General features: G+C 52.9%; 2 protein-coding genes across 11 annotated transcripts; one reads left to right on the top strand and one right to left on the bottom strand.

Annotated features, from left to right (window-relative positions):
- Positions 1-792: 792 nt before the first annotated feature.
- Positions 793-15,645, top strand: FADS6 (fatty acid desaturase 6). The gene is made up of 6 exons (XM_082373553.1): positions 793-1,032; positions 1,692-1,858; positions 11,367-11,547; positions 12,805-12,992; positions 14,426-14,605; positions 15,198-15,645. The coding sequence occupies exons 1-6, from the start codon at positions 870-872 to the stop codon at positions 15,345-15,347; spliced, it is 1,029 nt and encodes a 342-aa protein (XP_082229679.1). The 5' UTR covers positions 793-869; the 3' UTR covers positions 15,348-15,645.
- On the bottom strand, positions 2,682-21,416 carry LOC309618981 (uncharacterized protein). Of its 10 annotated transcripts, XM_082373555.1 has the most exons (8): positions 21,063-21,413; positions 13,305-13,462; positions 12,972-13,073; positions 11,083-11,233; positions 10,416-10,473; positions 10,112-10,242; positions 9,212-9,332; positions 8,486-8,986 (listed from the first exon to the last, which is right to left on the bottom strand). In XM_082373555.1, the coding sequence occupies exons 2-4, from the start codon at positions 13,404-13,406 to the stop codon at positions 11,120-11,122; spliced, it is 318 nt and encodes a 105-aa protein (XP_082229681.1). In that variant the 5' UTR covers positions 13,407-13,462; positions 21,063-21,413; the 3' UTR covers positions 8,486-8,986; positions 9,212-9,332; positions 10,112-10,242; positions 10,416-10,473; positions 11,083-11,119. The 10 variants fall into 10 exon arrangements, 6 of the variants coding, with proteins under 6 accessions (XP_082229681.1, XP_082229685.1, XP_082229684.1 ...); XR_014238700.1 differs by lacking the exon at positions 8,486-8,986 and adding an exon at positions 2,682-4,209 and having other exon boundaries at positions 10,112-10,473; positions 21,063-21,412; XM_082373559.1 differs by having other exon boundaries at positions 10,112-10,473; positions 13,320-13,462; positions 21,063-21,416.
- Positions 21,417-21,512: the final 96 nt, after the last annotated feature.

The raw sequence follows: 21,512 nt of genomic DNA, 5'->3' as shown, positions 1-21,512 counted from the left end.
TGGCCTTCAGACCCGGGCACCGCCCCCGAGTGAGCGGCACTGCAGAGGGACCCCACCTGGAATGGTGAGCTCTGAACGTGTTTTCTCTATAGCTATCCCTTCTCACCCCCAAAGCCACTGGGCTGGGGAGCCAACGCTCCACGGGTCACCGCTGCTAAAGCCGGATTCGAAGGGGTGCCCCCACTACCCCACTGGTCTGGGTAGAGTGACGCCTTGAATTTTCTGTCCCACGAATTCAAAAATATTTTCGTGCACTGTTTAAGGTACTGAAGATACAGCTTGAGCAAAATCGGCAAAGTGAGGCCTGTCGGCACCAGCGTCCAGTCTGTCGGTGGAGACAGGGAACAAATGTCCGTGTCTCGTGTGGGAGAGGCCGCTAAGTGCTACTGAGAAAAATACTTAAGCTATGGGATAAAAATGGTACCACAAACCCGAGCGGGGTGCGGGGTCCGGGAGAACGCGAGGGAGTTATTTGAGATAGGCAATCAGGGAAGGCCCTCGGGGGTCTCCCCTGGGGTCTCTGTGCCCCCGCCCCGCCCCCGCCGGGGCCCCTGGATCATGAGCTGCTTCTGGCTCCGGCTGGCCTCCCCACCCCCGCGCATCTGCGCGCTCCTCCTGCGGCGATTCTGGTCCTGCCCGCCAGGAGGGTGGCCCCGGGCCGGGTCGCCGCCGCGCGCGGCAGGAGGAGCCCGGGCGGCCCGGCACGCGCCCAGACACCGGGGGGGGGGGGGGGGCGGGTGATTCCAGCCGCGCGCGTGACTCCGCCCCGGCCCGCCCCAGCTCGCGCTCTGCGTCTAGCCCGCCCGGCGCCGCAGACGCTCCGGGTCCTCCGAGTCCTCCGCGGGCGCCGAGCCCGGCGCGCGGAGCCCATGGAACCGGCGCGGGGCGCGCTCCGTGCGAGCGGCGGGGCCGAGGCGCTGCTGGGCGAGCTGGAGGTGCGGGTCCAGGACGTGGTGAGGGTGAGCTCGTGGTGGGAGCGCCACGGCGTGGACTGCGCCATCCTTGCGCTCAACCTCCTCGCCTTGCCACCCGGTGAGGGACACGGGGCCAGGGCGATCAGGGGCCCGGCTGGGATGGGGGCGGTGGGAGGCGGGGGAGGGAGACGGAGAGGGCTGGGGGGCGGCGGGGTGGGGTAGACGGCGCGTGCCCGGGACCCCAGGACAGAGGGTCAACCCCGAAAGTCTAGTTGGGGTGTCCTGCCTGTGTCCCCAGAGGAGCCCTGATGGCACGAAGGGCAGTGGAGGAGAAAGTTGAGCCGAGTCAAGGAGAGGCAGGGAGGGATGAGGTGGCCTGGGAAGGAGAGGATGCTCCAAGGGGACACCAGGGATGGGGTGAGGGGAGTGAGAGGGAGGATGGGAGCGTTCCCTGGACTTCTCCTGGCCTGGACCCCCCACCATGCCCTCCACACCATCGCGCCTCTGGCTGGGGTGCAGAATCAAGACTCCCAGCGTCTCCTTGGTGAGTCAGTGGGGCTGTTTTGTCCCAAATCCGGTAGAGAGAGCCAACCCGTGCCCCTCAGGCCATCATGGGACCTGCCTCACCGCTGTCTGTGGCAGTCCTCAGGACTGGGCCTGCTTTGGCCTGGGCTCCCAGGGGTGCGGGCTGGGTTGTTTGGGCCCAGATCTCCAAGAACCAGAGAAAGGCCCTGCCCTTACCGCTCCCCCTACACCAACTCTCCCTTCTCCATGCAGGGTTCCTGTGCCTGCGCTCTGAGAATCTCCTGGTCTTTGCCCTGGGCATCGCCATCCTGGGTGTGTGCCACTACACGCTCACCGTCAAGGGCAGCCACCTTGCCACTCATGGTGCCCTCACCGAGTCCAAACGCTGGAGCAAGATCTGGGTGCTTTTCTTTGTGGAGGTGAGCCTGGGACTGGGTGGGAGCAGCTGCTGTTACTGTGTGTGAGAATCCAGGTGTGTGCAGCTGTGTGTGCCCTCGAGGGCCGGCAGCTGCAGCTGTGGTCTGTGGGCCCAAGTGTGCAGCCTTCACTACGGTGGGTGTGTGTCTGTGTGTGTGCACGTCCCCAAGCCCTTGAGAGGGTAGAGGGCTGCATGAGGAATGATGAGTATTTAACTGTGGCAGCCGATGTGGTCTGAGCACCCGTTTCTCCTGGGGGCACCGGCTCGCCTCTCTGCAGCCCTGGGCCAAGGGTGGTAGAGCTTCCTCCTCCCACCAGGACACCTGTGGTTGGCAGGTCCTGGCTACACCTTCGGGGCCTCCTGGTTTTGCAATCAGGGTTTAGGATGTGAACCACGGACCAAAGGGCAGGCAAGCAGGGGACTGGTGTCACAGCACCCCAGCTCTGCCATCTCCCGACACCTGGCAATGGCCAAGCCATCCTAGAAGCCCCCTGCTTCCCCAGGGCTGTACCAGGAAGGCGCCTCCTCTCTCCTGACCCTTGGCCCCCCTGCTTTCACCCCCTCCCCATGCTGCCTCAGGCTATGGGCACGGTCAGGAAGGCAAAGGTTTCTGGCCACGTTGCCCTTCTCTCTGGACTGGTCTCAGGTCTCCCAGTTCTTCTGAGAGCCCCTTCCTTCCTTTCCAGGCGGCCTCTCCCGTGGCCACCCAGGTCCCTTATGAACTAATATGAAAGCTGGTACCAAAAACAGCCCTTTTTTGCCAGGAACTGGTTACCATGACCAATTAACTCAATTATTAACTTTTTAAAAGAGATTTTATTTATTTATTGGCCTTGCCTCGTGGTATGCGGGATCTTAGTTCCCTGACTAGGGATCGAACCCGTGCCCCCTGCAGTGGAAGTGCGGAGTCTTAACCACTGGACTGCCAGGGAAGTCCCTCAGTTATTAACTTTTAATAAAGTTATATAACTTTATAAAACTCTACGTAACTGTACATACACACACACACACACACACACACACACACGATGTTTTATAAAATTATACTGCATCGGTTGGGTGAGAGGAAGCATTTCCTGCCCAGAACTCTCCATTGCCCTCATTTTCCCCAAACCCATCTCTCCCACCTGCACACATTTCTTTTTCTTTTCTTTTTTTTTTTTTTTTAGTATTTATTTATTTACTTGGCTGCACGGTTACTTGCGGCGTGTGGGATCTAGTTCCCTGACCAGGGATCGAACCCAGGCCCCCTGCATTGGGAGCGTGGAGCCTTAGCCACTGAACCACCAGGGAAGTCCCTTGCACACATTTCTAAAGTGCCAAGGACATGGGGGAACCAATGGGTCCTCAGGGTCCATTTCAAGACGCTCTCCTTCCCGGGGACCCCTGGGCACTGGTCCCAACCAGACTCTACGGTGCAGGCCCAACCCTGGAGCCGGGGTCAGATGCCCCCTAAGTTTGTCGTCACGGGCAGGGGAGGAACCGGGCATGTTAGGCAGTCACATGGGACACGAGAGGGAGGGTTAGCTCTCTGTGGATTTGACAAAGCCGTACTGAGTCCCAGGGGCCTGGGGGCAGCTGAGAAGGAGGAGTCTTCCCAGGCTCCCCAGCTGGAGGGCTCCAGGCGAACAGAGCGCGTGGCCCACCCTGAAGGACCCAGGCAGCCTGGTGGCTGCACCTCCGCTTGTCCCCTGGGACCCAGGGCAGTGGCCTCGTCTTTGCCTCTTTGTCCCTTTAGCTCCTGGCACAGGGCTGAACTCAAAATTTGTTGACGATGACCCTGCAGGTGATGGGGGGACAAGGTCCAGGGAAGAGCCAGCTGCAGGAGGGTCACAGCCTAGAGGTGGGTGAGCCCCCCCACAGTGGGGGGGGGGGCTTGGCTGCCACCCCCGTGTTGTGACAGAGGCTGCTATGCTGCAATCAGCTGCGGGCAGGTCACAGATTTCTCAGAAGGCCAACCTGAGTGGGAGGCCTCCACTTTTCCATGCCCCCATCAAGGCATGGCTCTGGCCACCCTCTGGGGAAGATCCAGCTCCCAGTGAGAAGGAGGGGTGGCACCACCTCCTCAGCCCATGGCATGGGTGGGGCGAGTGGAGTCCTTGGTCTTGTCCGCCAGGCAGGGGACAGTGTCAGGGACACTTTGGACACAATGGCTGCCTTTGGACCAGCATCTAAGTGTTAGTTTCCTCACCTAATAAATGAGAATAATAACGTTACCTCCCGCGTGAAGCCAGCATGAGGATTAAACGAGACATCCTAGATCTTCATTTAGGGTTTGGGCCTGACTCGTCAATGTTTGCTTCGAAGTAACAAGTTTCTTTTTTTTTTTTCCTCTGGAGGGAACACACTCAACTGCAAGGAAAGGGTTAGTAATTAAAAAAAAATTTTTATTTATTTATTTTGGCTGCGCGGGGTCTTAGTTGTGGCACTCGGGATCTTAGTTGAAGCATGCGGACTCTTAGTTGCGGCATGCAGGATCTAGTTCCCCAACCAGGGATCGAAGCCGGGCCCCCTGCATTGGGAGCGTGGAGTCTTACCCACCGGACCACCAGGCTAGTCCCAGGGTTAGTGATTTTTGTTATTTGTTTTGTTTTGTTTGTTAGTGGTTTATTTTTAACTGAAAGGTTGACCAACTTATGCAAAGCTCAGTGGAGCTGTGTGTGTGTGTGTGTGTGTGTGTGTGTGTGTGTGTGTGTGTGTGTGTGTGTGTTGACGGGGCTGTTTGTTGAGGTCCTGGCCCACCACCTGTCCTTTGCATCACGCAAAGGACCAGCTCTCGACGTGCAGGATCTCAGTGGATGACCTGGGACCCTCCTGGATCCCTGGCTCTCCCCGTCTGCCACGTCCTGTTGTCTCTCTGTAATCCTCCTCTTGTTGGCTGCCTGTGCTCTTCCCAAACCGTGACCCTCAGGAGGCAGCATCACTATAGAAGAATCTAGTCCGCTAGTTGCAGCCTCAGGTGTCAGCTGAACGTCACTGGCTTTCCTGGGGCACCCAGCTTTTGCCTGGTTTGTCTGAAGGTCTGCTGTCAAGAGCTGGGGGTGAGACAGGTCACTCTGACGCATCAGATCTGAGGGGAGGAGCGGGCGGGATGGAGGGGGTGGCTGACCTCCACGTGGCTGTTGTTCCTCTGCAGAAGTATCCAAAATCGTACGCCAGGGAGTTCACCCACAACAGGATGGACTTCCCTCTGAAGACCCATTTCCAGGCTACCCCAGAATGTTCCATTTCCCCTACCAGTGTACTTCTGACCCTCTACCTTGCCCACTGATTACCCTGGCCTGGGCTATGTCATAGGGACTACTAGTTATATTCTCAGGGACTGCCAGTCAAAGGCCACAGGAATGTGGGGGGCAGGCTGGGGCGGGCAGGCCCCCATGGTTTAAGTACTGAAGCTTGGGAAAGATTTTTTTTTAATTTATCTTATTGAAGTATAGTTGATTTACAATGTTGTGTTAATTTCTACTATACAGCAAAGTGATTCAGTTTTCCATATATATATATATATATATATATGTATACACACACACATTCTTTTTCATATTCTTTTCCATTATGGTTTATCACAGGATATTGAATATAGTTCCCAGTGCTATACAGTAGGACCTTGTTGTTTATCCATGCTATGTATAATAGTTTGCATCTGTTAATCCCTAACTAACTCCCAATCTATCCTTCCCTCATTCCCCCCCACCCTTGGCAACCACAAGTCTGTTCTCTACGCCTGTGAGTCTGTTTCTGTTTCGTAGATAAGTTCATTTGTGTCACATTTTAGATTCCACATGTAAGTGATATCGTATGGTATCTGTCTTTCTCGCTCTGACTTACTTCACTTAGTATGATAATCTCTAGGTCCATCCATGTGGCTGCAAATGGCATTATTTCATTCTTTTTTATGGCTGAGTAGTATTTCATAGTATATATATACCACGTCTTCTTTATCCATTCACGTGTCACTGGGCATTTAGGTTGTTACCCTGTTTTGACTATTGTAAATAGTGCTGCAATGAACATTGGAGTGCATGTATCTTTTCGAATTATAGTTTTCTCCAGACACATGCCCAGGAATGGGATTGCAGGATCATATGACAACTCTATTTTTAGTTGGGAAAGATTAACTCCTGCAGTCAAGAGGGCTTTAGGGACTCCCTTGCAAGTCACTCACTATCAAGATGTTCCCCTGAGTAGGAGCGAACAGGCTGTACCAGTTACTAGGTTCCACTGTGTCTCAACTTCAAACCGTCCTTCTGAAGTCGGCTTTGTGCTACGGGGGTGGAGTCACAGATGGTCCACAGAGACACAGGCCAGCTCTGCCCAGGGGGAGGGGTGTCACCCAGGGAAATGCCGTCACCTTCGTTCCAGTCCCGTGTGGTGGTGGTGGAAACAGAGCCGAGAACCCCCAGCCTGGTCATGATGCTCGAATGCTCTCTTGCCACGACTTCACGGTGGCCGTTATCCTCTGGGCCGCCTCTGATCTTCTTTCTGTTCAGCCCCTCCCGCCCCCGAGGGGTGGTAATCTGAGTTTGCACCGCTGTGATTTTTAAGTTTTTTAATTAAAAGGTTTAGCAGGCAAACTCAGATCTGCAGTACAAAATATACTTTAAAAAAAAAATAAAACCTTTTTATTTTTGAAAAAATTATAGATTCATAGGACATTGCAAAAATAGATCAGAGAGGACAGAGGTCCAGTGGATCCTTCACCAGTTTTCCCCCAATAGTTACATTTATGTAAATGTCATTCAACAGCAACCCCAGGACGTTGACCTTGGTGTGTGTGTGTGTGTGTGTGTGTGTGTGTGTGTGTTTGTGCCATTTTATCACATGTGCAGATTTGCAAAATGTACTTTTAAGGGTTCTCGTGGTGATTCCAACTCCTGAGGGTCTCTAAAAGCCTGCCTCTGGGTGGGCTTGCCCACTGGCCCCCAGAGGCTGAGGACCCGGGAGCAGGATCAGGTGGTCGTCTGTGGGTGGCAGCACTTAGTCTGAGGAGTGTCCCTAGGGGGAAGGGCTTGGAGGGAAAAGGGTGGGGCTGCTCCCAGGGGCCCAGTGGCTGCCCAGTTGGGAGGGGAGATTGGAGGGAGGCTGGGTTTGCTGCGGAGCTTTTGGGGGCTGAGAGAGTGTTGGTCCCAAATGTCAATAGTGCCGAGAACCCCTGGTGAGAGTGTCCAGAGGAGACACTGACAGGACAGGGCTCCTGCTTCCAGGCCCAGAAGCGGGAAGGTGGCTGCAGGCTGAGCAGAGGTACAGATAAAGGCACGGATCTGGGAAGAGCATAGTGCATGAGGGACCCACAGAAACCTGGAGTCACTAGAATCTCATGGGGACTCTGGAGAAAAGGGGACAAGGAGGCCCATGGGCCAAGCAGAGGAGCTGGGAGTTTCTAGGGACGAGGCCTGAAAAGGGAAAGAATTTCATGAGAGCCGCTTGATAGGATCGGCCCGACCACGTCCAGGCCGCTCCCAGCAGGACGAGGCACTCCAGGCTCCCCTGGCTTCCGCCCTCACCGCGGCCCCTCTGTTATCCAAAGGTGCTAACACATCACTGTTAGCGGGACAGCCCGCGTGGTACCCGAGGACTCGCGCTCAGGGACTTGTGTTCTCACTGAGTAGGGCTGCCAGAAGTAGCAAATAAAAATCCAGGATGCGGGACTTCCCTGGTGGCGCAGTGGTTAAGAATCCGCCTGCCAATGCAGGGGACACGGGATCGATCCCTGGCCTTGGAAGATCCCACGTGCCGCGGAGCAACTAAGCCCGTGAGCCACAACTACTGAGCCTGCACTCTAGAGCACGCAAGACACAACTACTGAGCCTGCGAGCCACAACTACTGAGCCCGCGTGCCACAACTACTGAAGCCTGCGCACCTAGAGCCCATGCCATGCAACAAAGAGAAGCCGCCACAATGAGAAGCCCGTGCACCTCAACAAAGAGTAGCCCCCGTTCGCCACAACTACAGAAAGCCCGTGCACAGCAATGAAGACCCAACACAGCCAAAAAAAAAAAAAATCCAGGATGCCCAGTGAACTTTGGTCTTCAGATAAACAAGAAATGAAGGCAGTGTTTGGGATATATGTCTATAAAAAATGATTGGTTGTTTATCTGAGATTCTGATTTATGTGGGTGCCCTATACTTTATCTGACAAACCAATTGCTGAGGCCTGTGGAGCCCCCCGCAAACTCTGAAGCCAGTGTGAAGGGGTTGCTCAGCCCGGGGGTCAGTGAGAGAGGGTCTGGAGGGAGGAATGGACGCTGGGCAGACTCCAGCCTGGAGTCCCTCCTGCCTGAGGGATGCTGCCGCTGCGACGACCCCCAGCCCCTCCTTCTCACCTGGTCCATGCCTGTGGCCCTCTTCTCCTGCCCCATCTCTGGAGCGGCCCCACCATGCCCCAGGCCTTGAGCTGGAAACTTGGCCCTTGTCTTGATGCCTCCTCCTCCCCCCACTCCTCACCCTTCCCCCAGATCCCACCCTCCATGCCTGCTCTTCCACTCCTCACCTCTCTCAGTGGCCACACCTACAGCCTCCGGCCCATCACCTGCCTCGTCCTGCCCCTCCCCTTCCAGTCCAGTAGAGTGACCAATTCGAAACCCAACTTTGTGTCATAATCTTATAATGAAACCCAACTTCGTGTCATAATCTTATAATGATGGTTTTTAATCCTGCAAAGTATTGTTTGTTTAAAAAATAAAAGAGGAGAATATTAGGTAACCACCTTTGGCTGCTGGCAGGGGTCTGAGCATGCCTAAGTGAAAAAACAACTAAATGAATGAATGAGAGGTCTGGGGCCTCTGATTTTAGCTGAGAGGGGATGTCCAGAGGAATTATACTGACATCCGCCCCGCACACACTCTGGCCACTTGCAGAGCCTGAGTGCGGCTAAGGGGTCTAGGCTCTTTAGTCTTCCTGAGGGTACAGAGGGTAGCGATGTCAAGAAGCTTCTGGAACTTTCTCTGGGTCTGGATGGGAGAGCCTCTTGGGTGAGGCCTGTAAGTAATCCTGTAGGGCAGGATCGTCTGTAGCACGTGGCTACATCCTCCCGCCCCCTGATGGGTGCAAGTGAGACACACCGCAGTCCACGTCCAATCTCTCCTTCTCCCAAACCCACCGCGTTCCTTCTTGTTCTGGAAAGAACATCTAGATGGGAGGGAGAATTCCAGTCTTATAGAAACAGCCTCAAATCTCTTCTTAGTTATATAAAAAGGCAAAGCGCACAGACTCTGGAAGCCTGTGCTGAGTCACAAATCATGTGTTACGTCGGACCACACAGGTGGCTCATCCCCGCCCCCGCCCCCCATTCCCGCGTCTGGGCACGTGGCTGAGCACCTGGCCCTACCAGGCCCCTGAGGGTCAAGTTCTTACCAGGCTTAGTAGGGTTCAGGCCCCAGGTTGTTTCTGGCCTTGCTACTCAAAGTGTGGTCAGCGAGGAGATGTGGAGCTTGGGCCAGAAGGAAGAGCAGATCGCTGCATTCAGCTGATGTTTCTTGAAGAAAGAAGCAATGCAGACAGGATTGGCCCTCAGAGCAGAAGTACGAGGAAGGAGCAGTTAAAAACAGTCGCTTCGGGCTTCCCTGGTGGCACAGTGGTTAAGAATCCGCCTGCCAATGCAGGAGACACAGGTTCGAGCCCTGGCCCGGGAAGATCCCACGTGCCGCGGAGCAATTAAGCCCGTGTGCCACAACTACTGAGCCTGCGCTCTAGAGCCCACGAGCCACAACTACTGAAGCCCGCGTGCCTAGAGCCCATGCTGTGCAACAAGAGAAGCCACTACAATGAGAAGCCCGCGCACTGCAAGGAAGAGTAGCCCCTGCTCGCCGCAACTAGAGAAAGCCTGCATGCAGCAACGAAGACCCAACACAGCCAAAAATAAATAAATAAATAAATTTATTAAAAAAAAAAAAAAAAGTCGCTTCTTCTGGTTACAGAACCGTGAGATTCAAAACACACTTGCAGGCCTTGGACAGAGGCAGCCTGGCCTCTGAGGAGGTCCTGGCAGACCCCGGCGGAGGCCCCTTTGTTAAACCAACTGCCTGGCCCTCTTGAGCAGCAGGTCCTTCCAGACCAGCAGGCCTGGAAGAGACATCACTTTAATTGACAGGTTACCTGCCCACCTTCTGCAGCCTCCCCCAGGTTCTGTCCCTTTGCAAGGTTACGAAACCAGAGAGCAAACCCACCCCTCTGTGGGTTACATCATCTGAGAGCAAAGCACCTCTCCTGTTTTTGTGAACTCCACAGGCACACTGTCGCTGAATCAGCATTTACCTTCACATCCTCTGCCTTGAGAGGGGCCCGTACAGTGTTGGTTTGACTATCTTCCCCTGTCTGTTGTGAAACTGCCGTTGTGACATCATATCCTACTTTTCGGCTTCATTTCGTTCCAAGGGAGAGAGTCTCTGCAGACAGTGGGAAGACAGTGTCGTTCCTTATCTGTCTTCTCGCGGTTTTGTCTCTGCTGCCTGGACTCCAAGCCTGGGTTCATGCTCTGTTGCAGTAAGTGACTCATCCCAGGGGTTTTATGCCTTATGTTGGATGGAACCAGGGTTCAAATCCCACTTCTGCCACCTACTTAGCTGAGTAAGCTGGGGTGGGCACGTGGCCTCTATCTCAGTTTCTGCTTCTGTCAGCTGTGAATAATAAGAGCACTGATAATAATAATAATAATAATAACCCTCCCCCACCCCGCCAGGCTTAAGATTAATGAGTTACATGTGTAATGTGCAGAACACTGAACACTCAGCTGAGTGTGTTCTGCTGTCTGTATGGGGCTCACAGTGACCGGCATTGGGAAACCCTTCACGTCCTCCTGGAAACAGGCAGGCAGCATCTTCAATAAAATTAGCAACATCTTCTGGCTTGGATAAAATATTGGAAGAGGCTGATGGCTGCATGTTCATTGGCATATATTTGCATAAGAAACACCTTAGCACCTCTTTTACATTCAGAATGACTGCTCTTGGAGTCAGAGCTGCTGCTGCTCACTGCCAGCTTCAGAGAATCCCACGGGGGGGGTCGCGCCAGAGAAGAGTCACCCCCTAGGAAGAAGTGGACTCTTGGCCCCCACCGGGGCACCCTCATGGACAGTTGAGAAGATGGCCTTTCTTCGCCCCCAGACCACTCCTGCACCCCTCCCCCCACTGCTGTGGGCCCAGAATGCAAAGCAGTGTTACGAAGGTACAGATGTTTCAAAGATAAGCACTCACAAAATAATTGGCAACACGTGCCAGGAGCTTTACCTGCAGTGTGTCCAATCCTCAGGCTTGCAGGCTGCAATCACGGGGGGCTGTGCACGCCAACTGCTTTGCACGCCAAGTGGACGCAGTTGCTTTGACTGGCTGCCACTCTGTGGTCGTGGGTCCCTGAGCGTTGATGGTCAAGGCTGATGAGCTGTGGGTGGAAGGCAGGAAGGCCCTGGAAATGCGTGGCCTGGGGAGGGGGGGTGTTTCACGGCTCCAAAGGGCCTGCCTCGCTCGCCTGTGCCTGATGCGGACCCAGCGCCCTTTCTGGCTCCCTCCTCTAGGTATGCACGTCCTTCACTGCAGAGCACGCCAAGTACGGACACGTCAAGATGCACCATGGCTACACCAACGTGCTGGGCCTGGGGGACTCGAGCACGTGGAGGCTGCCCTGCCTCAACCGCTACGTCTACATGTTCCTCGCTCCCCTCTTGATCCCCATCATAACCCCGCTGGTGGCTGTCGGTGAGTGTGCCAGGCCTGGGCCCCGCAAAGATCTCGTTCCCCCTTTCCTTCCTTCCTCTCCTGGCTTCATGGAGGAAGTGAGAAGCCCTGAGTTAAGACCGGACAGAAACTTTCTGAGACAGCCAGGCAGGGTGGAAGGAACCTTGGTCCTGGGGCCAAGTCTGGCTCTGCCACTTACTGGCTGGTGACCACAGGCAGGTAACTTAACCTCTCTGAACCTCAGGTTCTTACCTGCTCGTCAAAGATGGTGTGAAACAATTCCACTTATTATATGAGGTATCTAAAGGAGTCAAACTCATTGAAGCAAAGAATAGAATGGTGGTACCAGGGGCTGAGGGGAGGGGAACATGGAAAGTCCCTGTTCAATGAGCATGAAGTTTCAGTTATGCAAAATGAATAAATTCTAGAGGTTTGCTATATAACACTGCGCCCATAGACAACAGTACTGTATCGCACACTTTAAAACCTATGTGGCTAAATCTCATGTTAAGTGTTCTTACCACAGTAAAATAAAATAAAAGTTTAAAAAACTCTGGCTACCTGAGAAGACTAGAAAGTTGCAGGGGAAGGCATCAAATGCCTAAATAAATAAATGAATAACCTTTACTCTTTATATTTGATTTACAAGCCTCATTTACCATCATCTTGTTGTCTATTTAATAATCACTGATCATGTTATAAACATTCACTTGTGTTGTTTATTAAATACTTTTTTTCTAAAACAAAAAAAAAAGGATGGTGTGAAAGCATAATGAGGTCATAGATGTAAAAATGCTTTCTAAATGCCTCACACTCTATTGCATGTTATAATTTTTAGTATCATAGGAGCAATATCATACGGTGGAAAGAGCAGGGGCTAGGGGACAGCCAGACCTGGGCTCAAGTCCCAGGCCACCACTTACTATCAGACTGACCTTGGTCACGTTGCTTAATGCTCTGTTTTCTCATCCATTAAATGGGTGAACCAAAAAAAAAAAAAAGGGAATTCCCTGAAGGCCCAGTGGTTAGGACTCGGTGCTTTCACTGCTGGGGCCTGAGTTTGATCCCTGGTCAGGGAACTAAGATCCTGCAAGCCGCGCGGCCAAAAAAAAAAAAAAAAAAGAAAAGAAAATGGGCGAACCTACTTCTCAGGGCCGTGTATGGATGAACTGAACCCCTCGGTCACCCTAGTTTGCACTATTGAGCCACCAGGGAGCCAACTCATGTTGGGTCGGAACCTTGCCGACCCCTCCCTCTATTTCTCGCCCCCTCTGGCAGAACGGCTGAGAGAGGTGGAGCTCAGGACGGCCCTGCGGACGCTTGGCCTGATTTCCCTGGGCCTTTATTCTCACTACTGGCTGCTCCTGAATGTGTCCGGCTTCCAGAGCCCCAGCTCAGCCCTGGCCTGCATGCTCATCACCAGATCCCTGCTGGCCCACCCTTACCTTCACGTCAACATCTTCCAGGTGAGGCCTCCCCCACCCTGAGTGCTGGGGGGCTACAGGGATCGCTCTCCAGGGTGCCTGGCGCAGGCTGGGCTCTAGGTTCTGGGGGGAGAGAGAGGCCACCTGAGGAAGCATCCCTCCACCTCCCCCGCCCACCCTCTCTCTTCCTTTCTCTCTGTGGGTCATCACAGAGTTTTGGTCCCAGGTAAGGAGCTTCTCTTCAACACTGGCTGCCATTCACACACAGATCAGAGATTTATTAAGAAGCTTCTATGTGTAGGTTACTTGATTAAGCTCTGTGGGGACACAAGTGAATAGGACCCCAGCGCCTACCTCTAGGGCTCTTACTGTGATAAGCCCAAGGGCCATCGCAGAGGTCCCGGCACACACGTGTCGAGGCAGGCAGATGGAGGAGCTGGAGACGAAGGTCTTCATGGGAGGCCAGCAGCTCAGCACTCAGTTCTGGGCCATTTCCAGGGATGGTCACCTCCCTGCTCCCGGGACCAGTGAAGACCCCGGGTTAGAGCATCCTGCATATGACCATCCCAGCACTTACCACACTGCCATTAATGAGTGAATCCCGTGACATAATCCCATAGTTGTGTCCCATCTGCTTGTCCTGCTAGAGCAGAAGCTCCCGTTCAACTTCTGCATCCTCTAGACCGAGGACAGTGCCTGGCAGAGCAGGCGTTTATACATCTTTGTTTTTTTTTTTTTTAATAATACGTTTATTTATTTATTTATTTTTGGCTGCATTGGGTCCTCGTTGTTGCGCATGGGCTTTCTCTAGTTGCGGTCAGCGGGGGCTACTCTTTGTTGTGGTGCGCGGGCTTCTCATTGTGGTGGCTTCTCTTGTTACGGAGCACGGGCTCTAGGCACGCGGGCTCAGTAATTGTGGCACATGGCTTAGTTGCTCCGCGGCATGTGGGATCTTCCCAGACCAGGGCTCGAACCCGTGTCCCCTGCATTGGCAGGCGGATTCTTAACCACTGCGCCCCCAGGGAAGCCCTATACATCCTTGTTGAATGAAAAAATACACAAGGATGCGCAAACTTGATCTTGAACCACGAGCAGGATTTTGACTGGTGAAAAAAAGCAGAGAAGGGTCTCTTTGGGATGAAGGCACAGGGACATGAGGGACAGCGGTGGGCAGTCGTGGGCTTAGAGGACCACGAGATCAGAGAGGCACCCAGGCCAAGCCCTTCACTGCACAGATAGGGAGAGGGACCCAGAGACGGGCGAGACTCAGCGAGGGGCACAGACAGGGTCGCATCGGAGCTGGGTGGAGAACCTCTGCTTCCTCACGCCTCTACTGGGTCCTGCTGGAGTGGGAGGTGAGGAAGGCAGAAGAACCCACGGGTCCCCGGGTGCTGGCTGAGGATGCCTGAGGCGGGGTGGGGAAGCACAGGGCTGCCTGGCCCAGCCCCAGGGCGTGACCCTTGTGTCTGTCACAGCACATCGGGCTGCCCATGTTCTCCCGGGACAAGAAGCCCCAACGGATTCACATGATGAGCCTGGGGGTGCTTAACCTGCCCCGGCTGCCCGTGCTGGACTGGGCGTTCGGCCACTCCCTCATCAGCTGCCACGTGGAGCACCACCTCTTCCCCAGGCTCTCCGACAACATGTGCCTGAAGGTAGATGAGGGTCGGGCTGGGGGGGGCTTGGATGAAGAAACTGTCTCAGGGTGGAGGGGGAGTCACCTTCGGGGTTCTCTAACCAACTGGCCTGGTCAGAGGTTCCCAGGAAGGTCAGTCCAGGGTACAGGCAGCAGTGTGGGTTTCTGATCAGAGACACCTGGTTTTCTTACTAGCCGTGTGGCTCTGGGCAAGTTAACTGAGTGTCTCTGAGCCTCAGCTTCCTCATCTGTAAAATGGGACTAAGTAGTGCTTATGTTGACAGGCTTTGAGGATGAGATGAAGAAATGGATCTGAAATGTTGGGCCCACCGTAGGTGCTTGGTGAAAAGGAGCTGTGGTCTATCCCCCTGTGCAAAGGAGGACGGTCACAGATTCGGGAGCTCCAGAGAAGGGTGCTGGAGAGAAGCCCTCCCTTCCCCTTGCCTGCTGGAAATGGGAGGCGGGAATTCTCCAAGCCCCTCAGCTCCTCCGGAGCATGACGGGACAGAGCAGACAGGAGCGGGGGGCTGGGCAGAGGAAGGGTCCCAGTGGGGATGGGCCTGCCCACAGTCCCGGCTCAGCGGCCCCTCCTCCCGCCCACCTTCTGGCAGGTGAAGCCCGTGGTGTCCCAGTTCCTCCGTGAGAAGCAGCTGCCGTACAACGAGGACTCCTACCTGGCTCGCTTCCGGCTGTTTCTCCACCACTACGAGGAGCTCATGGTGCAGACCCCTCCCATCACAGAGCTGGTGGGGCTGCAGTGAGGGGCGGCCGGCACAGTCACCCCGCTCTCCCTTCCGGGCCCACCCCCGCCTCTCCTGCCTCTGCCGGCCATCCCTGGGGCTGGGAGGGCGCAGGCCCTTGCCCAGTGGGTGTGGCTCGGTTGCCTGGAGCGTGGAGGCGCGGGGTGGGCAGTGAGGCGGGGAGCTCATGCTGGGGGGCCTGGGGGTCACCTGCCCTGCTTGCTTTCCCGGGTTTTGAGGAATATCTGGAGGAAAGGAATAAAGGTGGCTGGGCATTCTGGTCAATCTGGACCTCAGCCAACTTCATCTCAGGACTAAACAGCTGGATTCCTCCCCTGCTCGCTCTGAGCCTTGGTAGGGCTATAGGACAGGGGTAAGGAGGGGCCCTATGTAGGGGGCAGGCTAGGAGGGGGCACCGAGAGAGAACGGTCCGCTCCCTGGTGCCAGGGAGCCCCACACTTGGTTGGCCACTGCTTCTTCCTGTGCCCTTGAGGTTCTGGCCCCTAAGGAGCCCTCTCCCCAGGGACCACAGGGAGAGGTTACCTTTGGCAGACCTTCCTAATCTTTCAGCCCGGAAGCCTGTGCAGGACACTGGCTCAGCAGCTCCCAAGACCCACAGCATCTGTGAGATCAAAGTGTGTGTTTTGTGGGGAGGGCACTCCAGGCGAAATAAGGGGAGAAAGGGTATAAATAGCTTTGAGCGTGACCTTGGCTAGCTCTAGAAGTCTGCTTTGTTCCATGATGTTTACAAGGGGTGGAAGAATTCTCAATTGGAAGAGAGAGAAAATTACTGGGAGGGTCGCTGAGGCTGGAGAGGGGTTACGGGAACAGGGTCTGGAGGTCAGACGGCCTTAGAGCGGAGAGGGAGGAGGGGAAGGAGTGTGTGTGTGTGGGGTGCGGATACAGGAGCTGGGAGTCCAGGGCTAGGCTTGGCTGTGAAAGGATGGTCTGCAGCCTGGGAGCGAGGTGGGAATATAAGAGAACTACCGGTGCCAGCCGCAGGAAGAGGTCCAGGTACTGGGGACACCACTGAGATTCAGCCCAAAGCGGGCAGCCTTGAGACAGGGCTGGGAGCTGCCCTGGCTGGAGGCTGGAATAGAGGGTGGGAGGAAGGGCCCGGCTGGAGGCTGATGGAGGAACAGAGGGGGAGGCCCAGCCTGTGACAGGAGGCCAGAGCAGTTAGTTTAAGCACGGTTTCTCACCTCAGCACTGTGACATTTTGGCCAGGTAGTGCTTTGTTGCTGGGGGCCTGTCCTGAAGCAGCATCCCCAGCTTCTATCCACTAGGTTCCAGGAACCCAAGTTGTGACCATCAAAAATGTCTGCAGACACTGCCAAATGTCCCCTGGGGGGCAAAAATCATCTCTGGTCGAGGACATGCAAGTCTATTCTGAGCACACAATTGCCTTGTTTTTCAGTGAAGTCCTTGGACGAGGTGAAGGGGGTGGTGACCCTGAAGATGGGGAGGCTAAATGCCTGCAAATGGGATGGGCTGAGGGGTCAGAGGGCAGGTGAAGGCATTCTCTAAGCCGGGTCCTGTTAGGGAGCCCATCTCTGGTGTGGCCTTAGGTGGCTCTGCTGGGGAGCTGCCACTGGCCCGTCCAGAGCCATTACCTTCTCCACCCTGCGCTCCCGTCCCGAAGCCCACACCCCCTGTCCGGCGCCCTCTCCTACAGCTGCAGCTCTCACTACTTCTGAAACAGTCCCTCCTTTTGCTCCTTCCGGGCCTGGGGTGGTAGTGGCTTCCAGCTATTGCTAGCCCTGGAGGGGCTACACCACAACCTGCGTCCTGCTACACCTCTGCACAGAGTTCCTTCATTAAACTCTCTTCAGTCAGCCCCTCTGAGCACGCCATCTGTTTCCTGCTGGGAGGCTGACTGATAGAGCAGAGGTTTGGATCCAAGCAGCCCTCTTGGAACGAGGCAGGCTTGGCAGCCTCCCCCGCCTACTTTATATATATATATATATATATATATATATATATATATATATATATATATATATACTATAACATATCGCTGCTCTTTTGAAATGCATTAGCGACTCAGACATGGCCTTAAGGACTGGGAATGTGATTAATCAAACTGCTTATTCTCCACATGAAAAATGCAACATCAGAAAAGGCCCCATTGCACAGTCCTGGCTAATGATGAAAACCATCCTAGGGCTTCCCTGGTGGTGCAGTGGTTAAGAATCCACCTGCCAACGCAGGGGACACGGGTTCTAGCCCTGGTCTGGGAAGATCCCACATGCCGCGGAGCAACTAAGCCCATGCGCCACAACTACTGAGCCTGTGCTCTAGAGCCCGCGAGCCACAACTACTGAAGCCTGTGCGCCTAGAGCCCGTGCTCCACAACAAGAGAAGCCACCACAATGAGAAGCCCGCGCACCGCAACAAAGAGTAGCCCCAGCTCTCAGCAACTAGAGAAAACCTGTGTGCAGCAGCAAAGACCCAATGCAGCCAAAAACTAAATAAATGAATAAATAAATAAATTTATAAAAAAAATAAAAATAAAAATAAAACCATCCTAATACAATCAGTGACTCATTGTTATTGATCTGGGCCTGAGTGGGGAATGGGCTGTACCTGGAGGCCCTGGTACCAGACTTGGCTGTACAATAAGCACCCAAGAACACTCCATCACTTTGAAGCTTGATTTTCTGTTACGCTGGGATTGTGGCTGGGATTGCGTGGGGCTTGAGAAATGAGGGGAGATGACAGGAGTGAATGAAGCCCTTCTAGGGCTCTGCAGAGACCTAAGGTCTAATTAACAGAGGTGTATCGGAGGTGATAATGTTTACAATGATGATGATGATAGCTAACATCAATTCAGAACTTACAGCACATTTTTACCTATGCTATCTAACTTTCATCTTTACAAGAAATTGGTACTATTTTCCCGTCACGTTACATATTGTGAAGATAAGCCTTAAAGAGATTAAACTTATCAATGTCATATAGTTAGCAAGTGGAGGAAGAAAGATTCAAAGCTGGTGCGTCCAACTCCAGAATTCCTGCTCTTAACCACCAGACATACTACCTCTGCGTGGGGAGCCCTTTAGGGCTTTCTGGGGTGTCAGATCCTGAATCTCCTTCTCTTCCTCCCGTCTTAATAAATGGATCATCAAGACAAACTCTTTATGAACATCCATTATGTGCCAGGCACTGTGCAAAGCTCTGGGGATAAAAGAGTGAATGCGACTGGGCCCCAATCTCCTGGAGCTTACCGTCTAGTGCAGGAATTGACAAACTTTTTCAGTAAAAGGCAAGATGGTAAATATTTTGGGCTTTGTGGATGATACGGTCTCTGTCACAACTACTCAACTGTGCCATCAAAGTGCAAAAACGGCCAGAGACAATATGTAAAGAAATGAGCATCGCTGTGTTCTAAAAAAAAAAAATATTATTTTTTGGCCATGCCGCGTGGCTTGCAGGATCTTAGTTCCCCAACCAAGGATCGAACCCGGGCCCCGGCAGTGAAAGCGCCGAGTCCTAACCACTGGACCACCAGGGAGGTCCCTAAAAGAATTTTTTTTAACTTTATGTAGTTTTCACATGTCGCAGAATATTCTTCTCTACAGTTTTAGAAAAACTATTTAAGAATGTAACAGCCTTGAACTTGTGCGTTATACAAAAACAGGTGGTGGGCAGGATTTGGGCTGCAAACAGTAGTTTGCCTACTCCTGGTCTAGTGGGACGAGCACAAAACACAAGGACTTGTTAGAAATCAGAGCAGTATTTACCTCTGAGTACGAGGGAGGGGAAGTAACTAGAAGGGGCACAAGGCGCTCCTGGGGGTGCTGGCCATGTTCTACTTGATCTGAGTGGTGGTTACATGGTTATATTTCGTGGTGACTCATCAAATAGCACACTTATGGTTTGTGCACTTTTCTGTTCATTGTACTTTGTAAAGAAAAAAATGTTGCCTGCCATTCCAGTTCTGCAAGAATCAAGGCATTAGCTACTGCAGTCACCCACTGACAATGATCCCTAAGGGGAATTCAGGATGGGGAAAAACAGGAAGCATTCTGTGCTTTGGATATACTGGCCCCTAGGTAGTTAATTTATATATCTAAGGAAAAATTTCACTGACCCCATATTCTTGCATCTTACATGGAAAAGCACTAAAAGCATTAACTCGAGATGTCTGTTCTTTGTGATTAGCAATAATCTTTTTTTGCTTGACTACATGTTTTTCCCAGCAAAAAAAGTTCATATATATCCTGGCTCCTCCCTTACCTCTTTGGAGCAGTTTCTCAGAGTAATCTGAGAGGCTGTCTCCTGGGCTACAGTCCTCAGTAAGGTCCTGGAATAAAACTGAACTCAGGATGTGCACATTGTGCATTTTTCTTTCAGTCGACAACTTCAATAAAAAAAATAATTTAAGAATGATAGGGACTTCCCTGGTGGCGCAGTGGTTAAGAATCTGCCTGCCAATGATGGGGACACGGGTTCGAGCCCTGGTCCAGGAAGATCCCACATGCCGCGGAGCAACTAAGCCCGTGCGCCACAACTACTGAGTCTGAGCTCTAGAGCCCGCGAGCCACAACTACTGAGCCCGCGAGCCACAACTACTGAAGCCCGCGTGTCTAGAGCCCGTGCGCCGCAACAAGAGAAGCCACTGCAATGGGAAGCCCGTGCACCGCAACGAATAGTAGCCCCCGCTCACCACAACTAGAGAAAGCCCGCGTGCAGCAACGAAGACCCAACCAGCCAAAAATAAATAAATAAATAAATAAAATTTTAAAAATTTATTAAAAAAAAAGAATGATAAAGCAGTGTAATAGGTAATGATGGGCTGGTTGCAGGGACAAAAAGGGCCCTAACCCAGCTTGGGAGAGGATGGGTCAGGAAAGGCTTCTCCAAGGATGTGCTTCACAAGAAGGCCCTTGGGGGAAGGGTGGGGAAGGCAGCATCAGGATCACTGGGTCAGATGTGACTACAGACCCGTCATTTAAAAATACATCTTGTATTACCATATGATCCAGCAATCCCACTACTGGGCATATATCCAGAGAAAACCATAATTCAAAAAGACACATGCACCCCAACGTTCACTGCAGCACTATTTACAATAGCCAGGTCACGGAAGCAACCTAAATGCCCATTGACAGACGAATGAATAAAGAAGACGTGGTACATATATACAATGGAATATTACTCAGCCATAAAAAGGAACGAAATTGGGTCATCTGTAGAGTCGTGGATGGACCTAGACACTGTCATACAGAGTGAAGTAAGTCAGAAAGAGAAAAACAAATATTGTATATTAACGCATGTATGTGGGATCTAGAAAAATGGTACAGATGAACCAGTTTGCAAGGCAGAAATAGAGACACAGATGTGGAGAACAAACGTATGGACACCAAGGTGGGGGAAGTCGGTGGGGGGGATGGTGGTGGCGGTGGGATGAATTGGGAGATTGGGATTGACATATATACACTGATATGTATAAAATAGATAACTAATAAGAACCTGCTGTATAAAAAATAAATAAAATTAAATTTAAAAAATACATCTTGTTCATTGTGGATTTTTTGCCTTAATTTTGATCTTCTGAAACATTGCATTACAAGATAATTACTTTGATTACTGAGGTTTTTGGCGCTCCATTAAATTTTGCACTCCAGGCCATTGCCTCATTCGCCTCACCCTATTCCAGCCCGCTGGACAAGGGTGGGAGATCTGGCTCTGCCCTTGGTACAGAGGGCAAGACGCTCCTCTCTGTTCCCTTACCTATGTAAAGGGGAGGACGATTAAGCAACAAGATCTCCAAGGTTTAAAATTCTCCCTGGCCCGACCTGGACAGCATCTTATCGGGGTCAAACCTGTGTAACGTCCAGCGTCGGAGAACGGAATGGCCAAAGTCCTGCCTGCAGACCCTTTTTCCACACTTCCGGACTCTGTGGTTATTACCCAATGGGCGGGGAGGCTCGCTTGAACCTGACTTGTGATTGGCTGAGACGGAAACGACCCGGGGTACGCCATCAAATGGGAAAGGCGTTGCGTCATCAGCGAGCGACGACAGCTTCTGGGGGTGGGGTAAGTAAAGTAAGCGCCTTTCTAATTGGCTCCTTCTTTCAGGCAGGCTTCAAACAGCAATGGGGATTTGCTCTCCTCCAACTCTAGGCTCCAGATAATTGGAGGGAGGGTAAAGATTACGGAGCAATTTATTGAGTCACGTAC

This window comes from Balaenoptera borealis, assembly GCF_965194805.1.
Source record: "Balaenoptera borealis genome assembly, chromosome: 20".
NCBI lineage: Eukaryota > Metazoa > Chordata > Mammalia > Artiodactyla > Balaenopteridae > Balaenoptera > Balaenoptera borealis.
This window is presented reverse-complemented; position numbering and strand designations above follow the sequence as displayed.

What these genes read in the sequence shown, in the direction of transcription:
- FADS6 (XM_082373553.1), top strand. Translation starts at nt 870, where the DNA reads ATGGAACCGGCGCGGGGCGCGCTCCGTGCGAGCGGCGGGGCCGAGGCG. An exon ending in AACCCCGCTGGTGGCTGTCG is followed by an intron (nt 11,548 to 12,804) that starts GTGAGTGTGCCA and finishes CCCCTCTGGCAG; the next exon opens with AACGGCTGAGAGAGGTGGAG. An exon ending in CCGACAACATGTGCCTGAAG is followed by an intron (nt 14,606 to 15,197) that starts GTAGATGAGGGT and finishes ACCTTCTGGCAG; the next exon opens with GTGAAGCCCGTGGTGTCCCA.
- LOC309618981 (XM_082373558.1), bottom strand. Translation starts at nt 13,406, where the DNA reads ATGAAGACCTTCGTCTCCAGCTCCTCCATCTGCCTGCCTCGACACGTG. An exon ending in TCACAGTAAGAGCCCTAGAG is followed by an intron (nt 13,074 to 13,304) that starts GTAGGCGCTGGG and finishes CTCTCCCCCCAG; the next exon opens with AACCTAGAGCCCAGCCTGCG. An exon ending in TGGAAGATGTTGACGTGAAG is followed by an intron (nt 11,234 to 12,971) that starts GTAAGGGTGGGC and finishes TTCCACCCACAG; the next exon opens with CTCATCAGCCTTGACCATCA.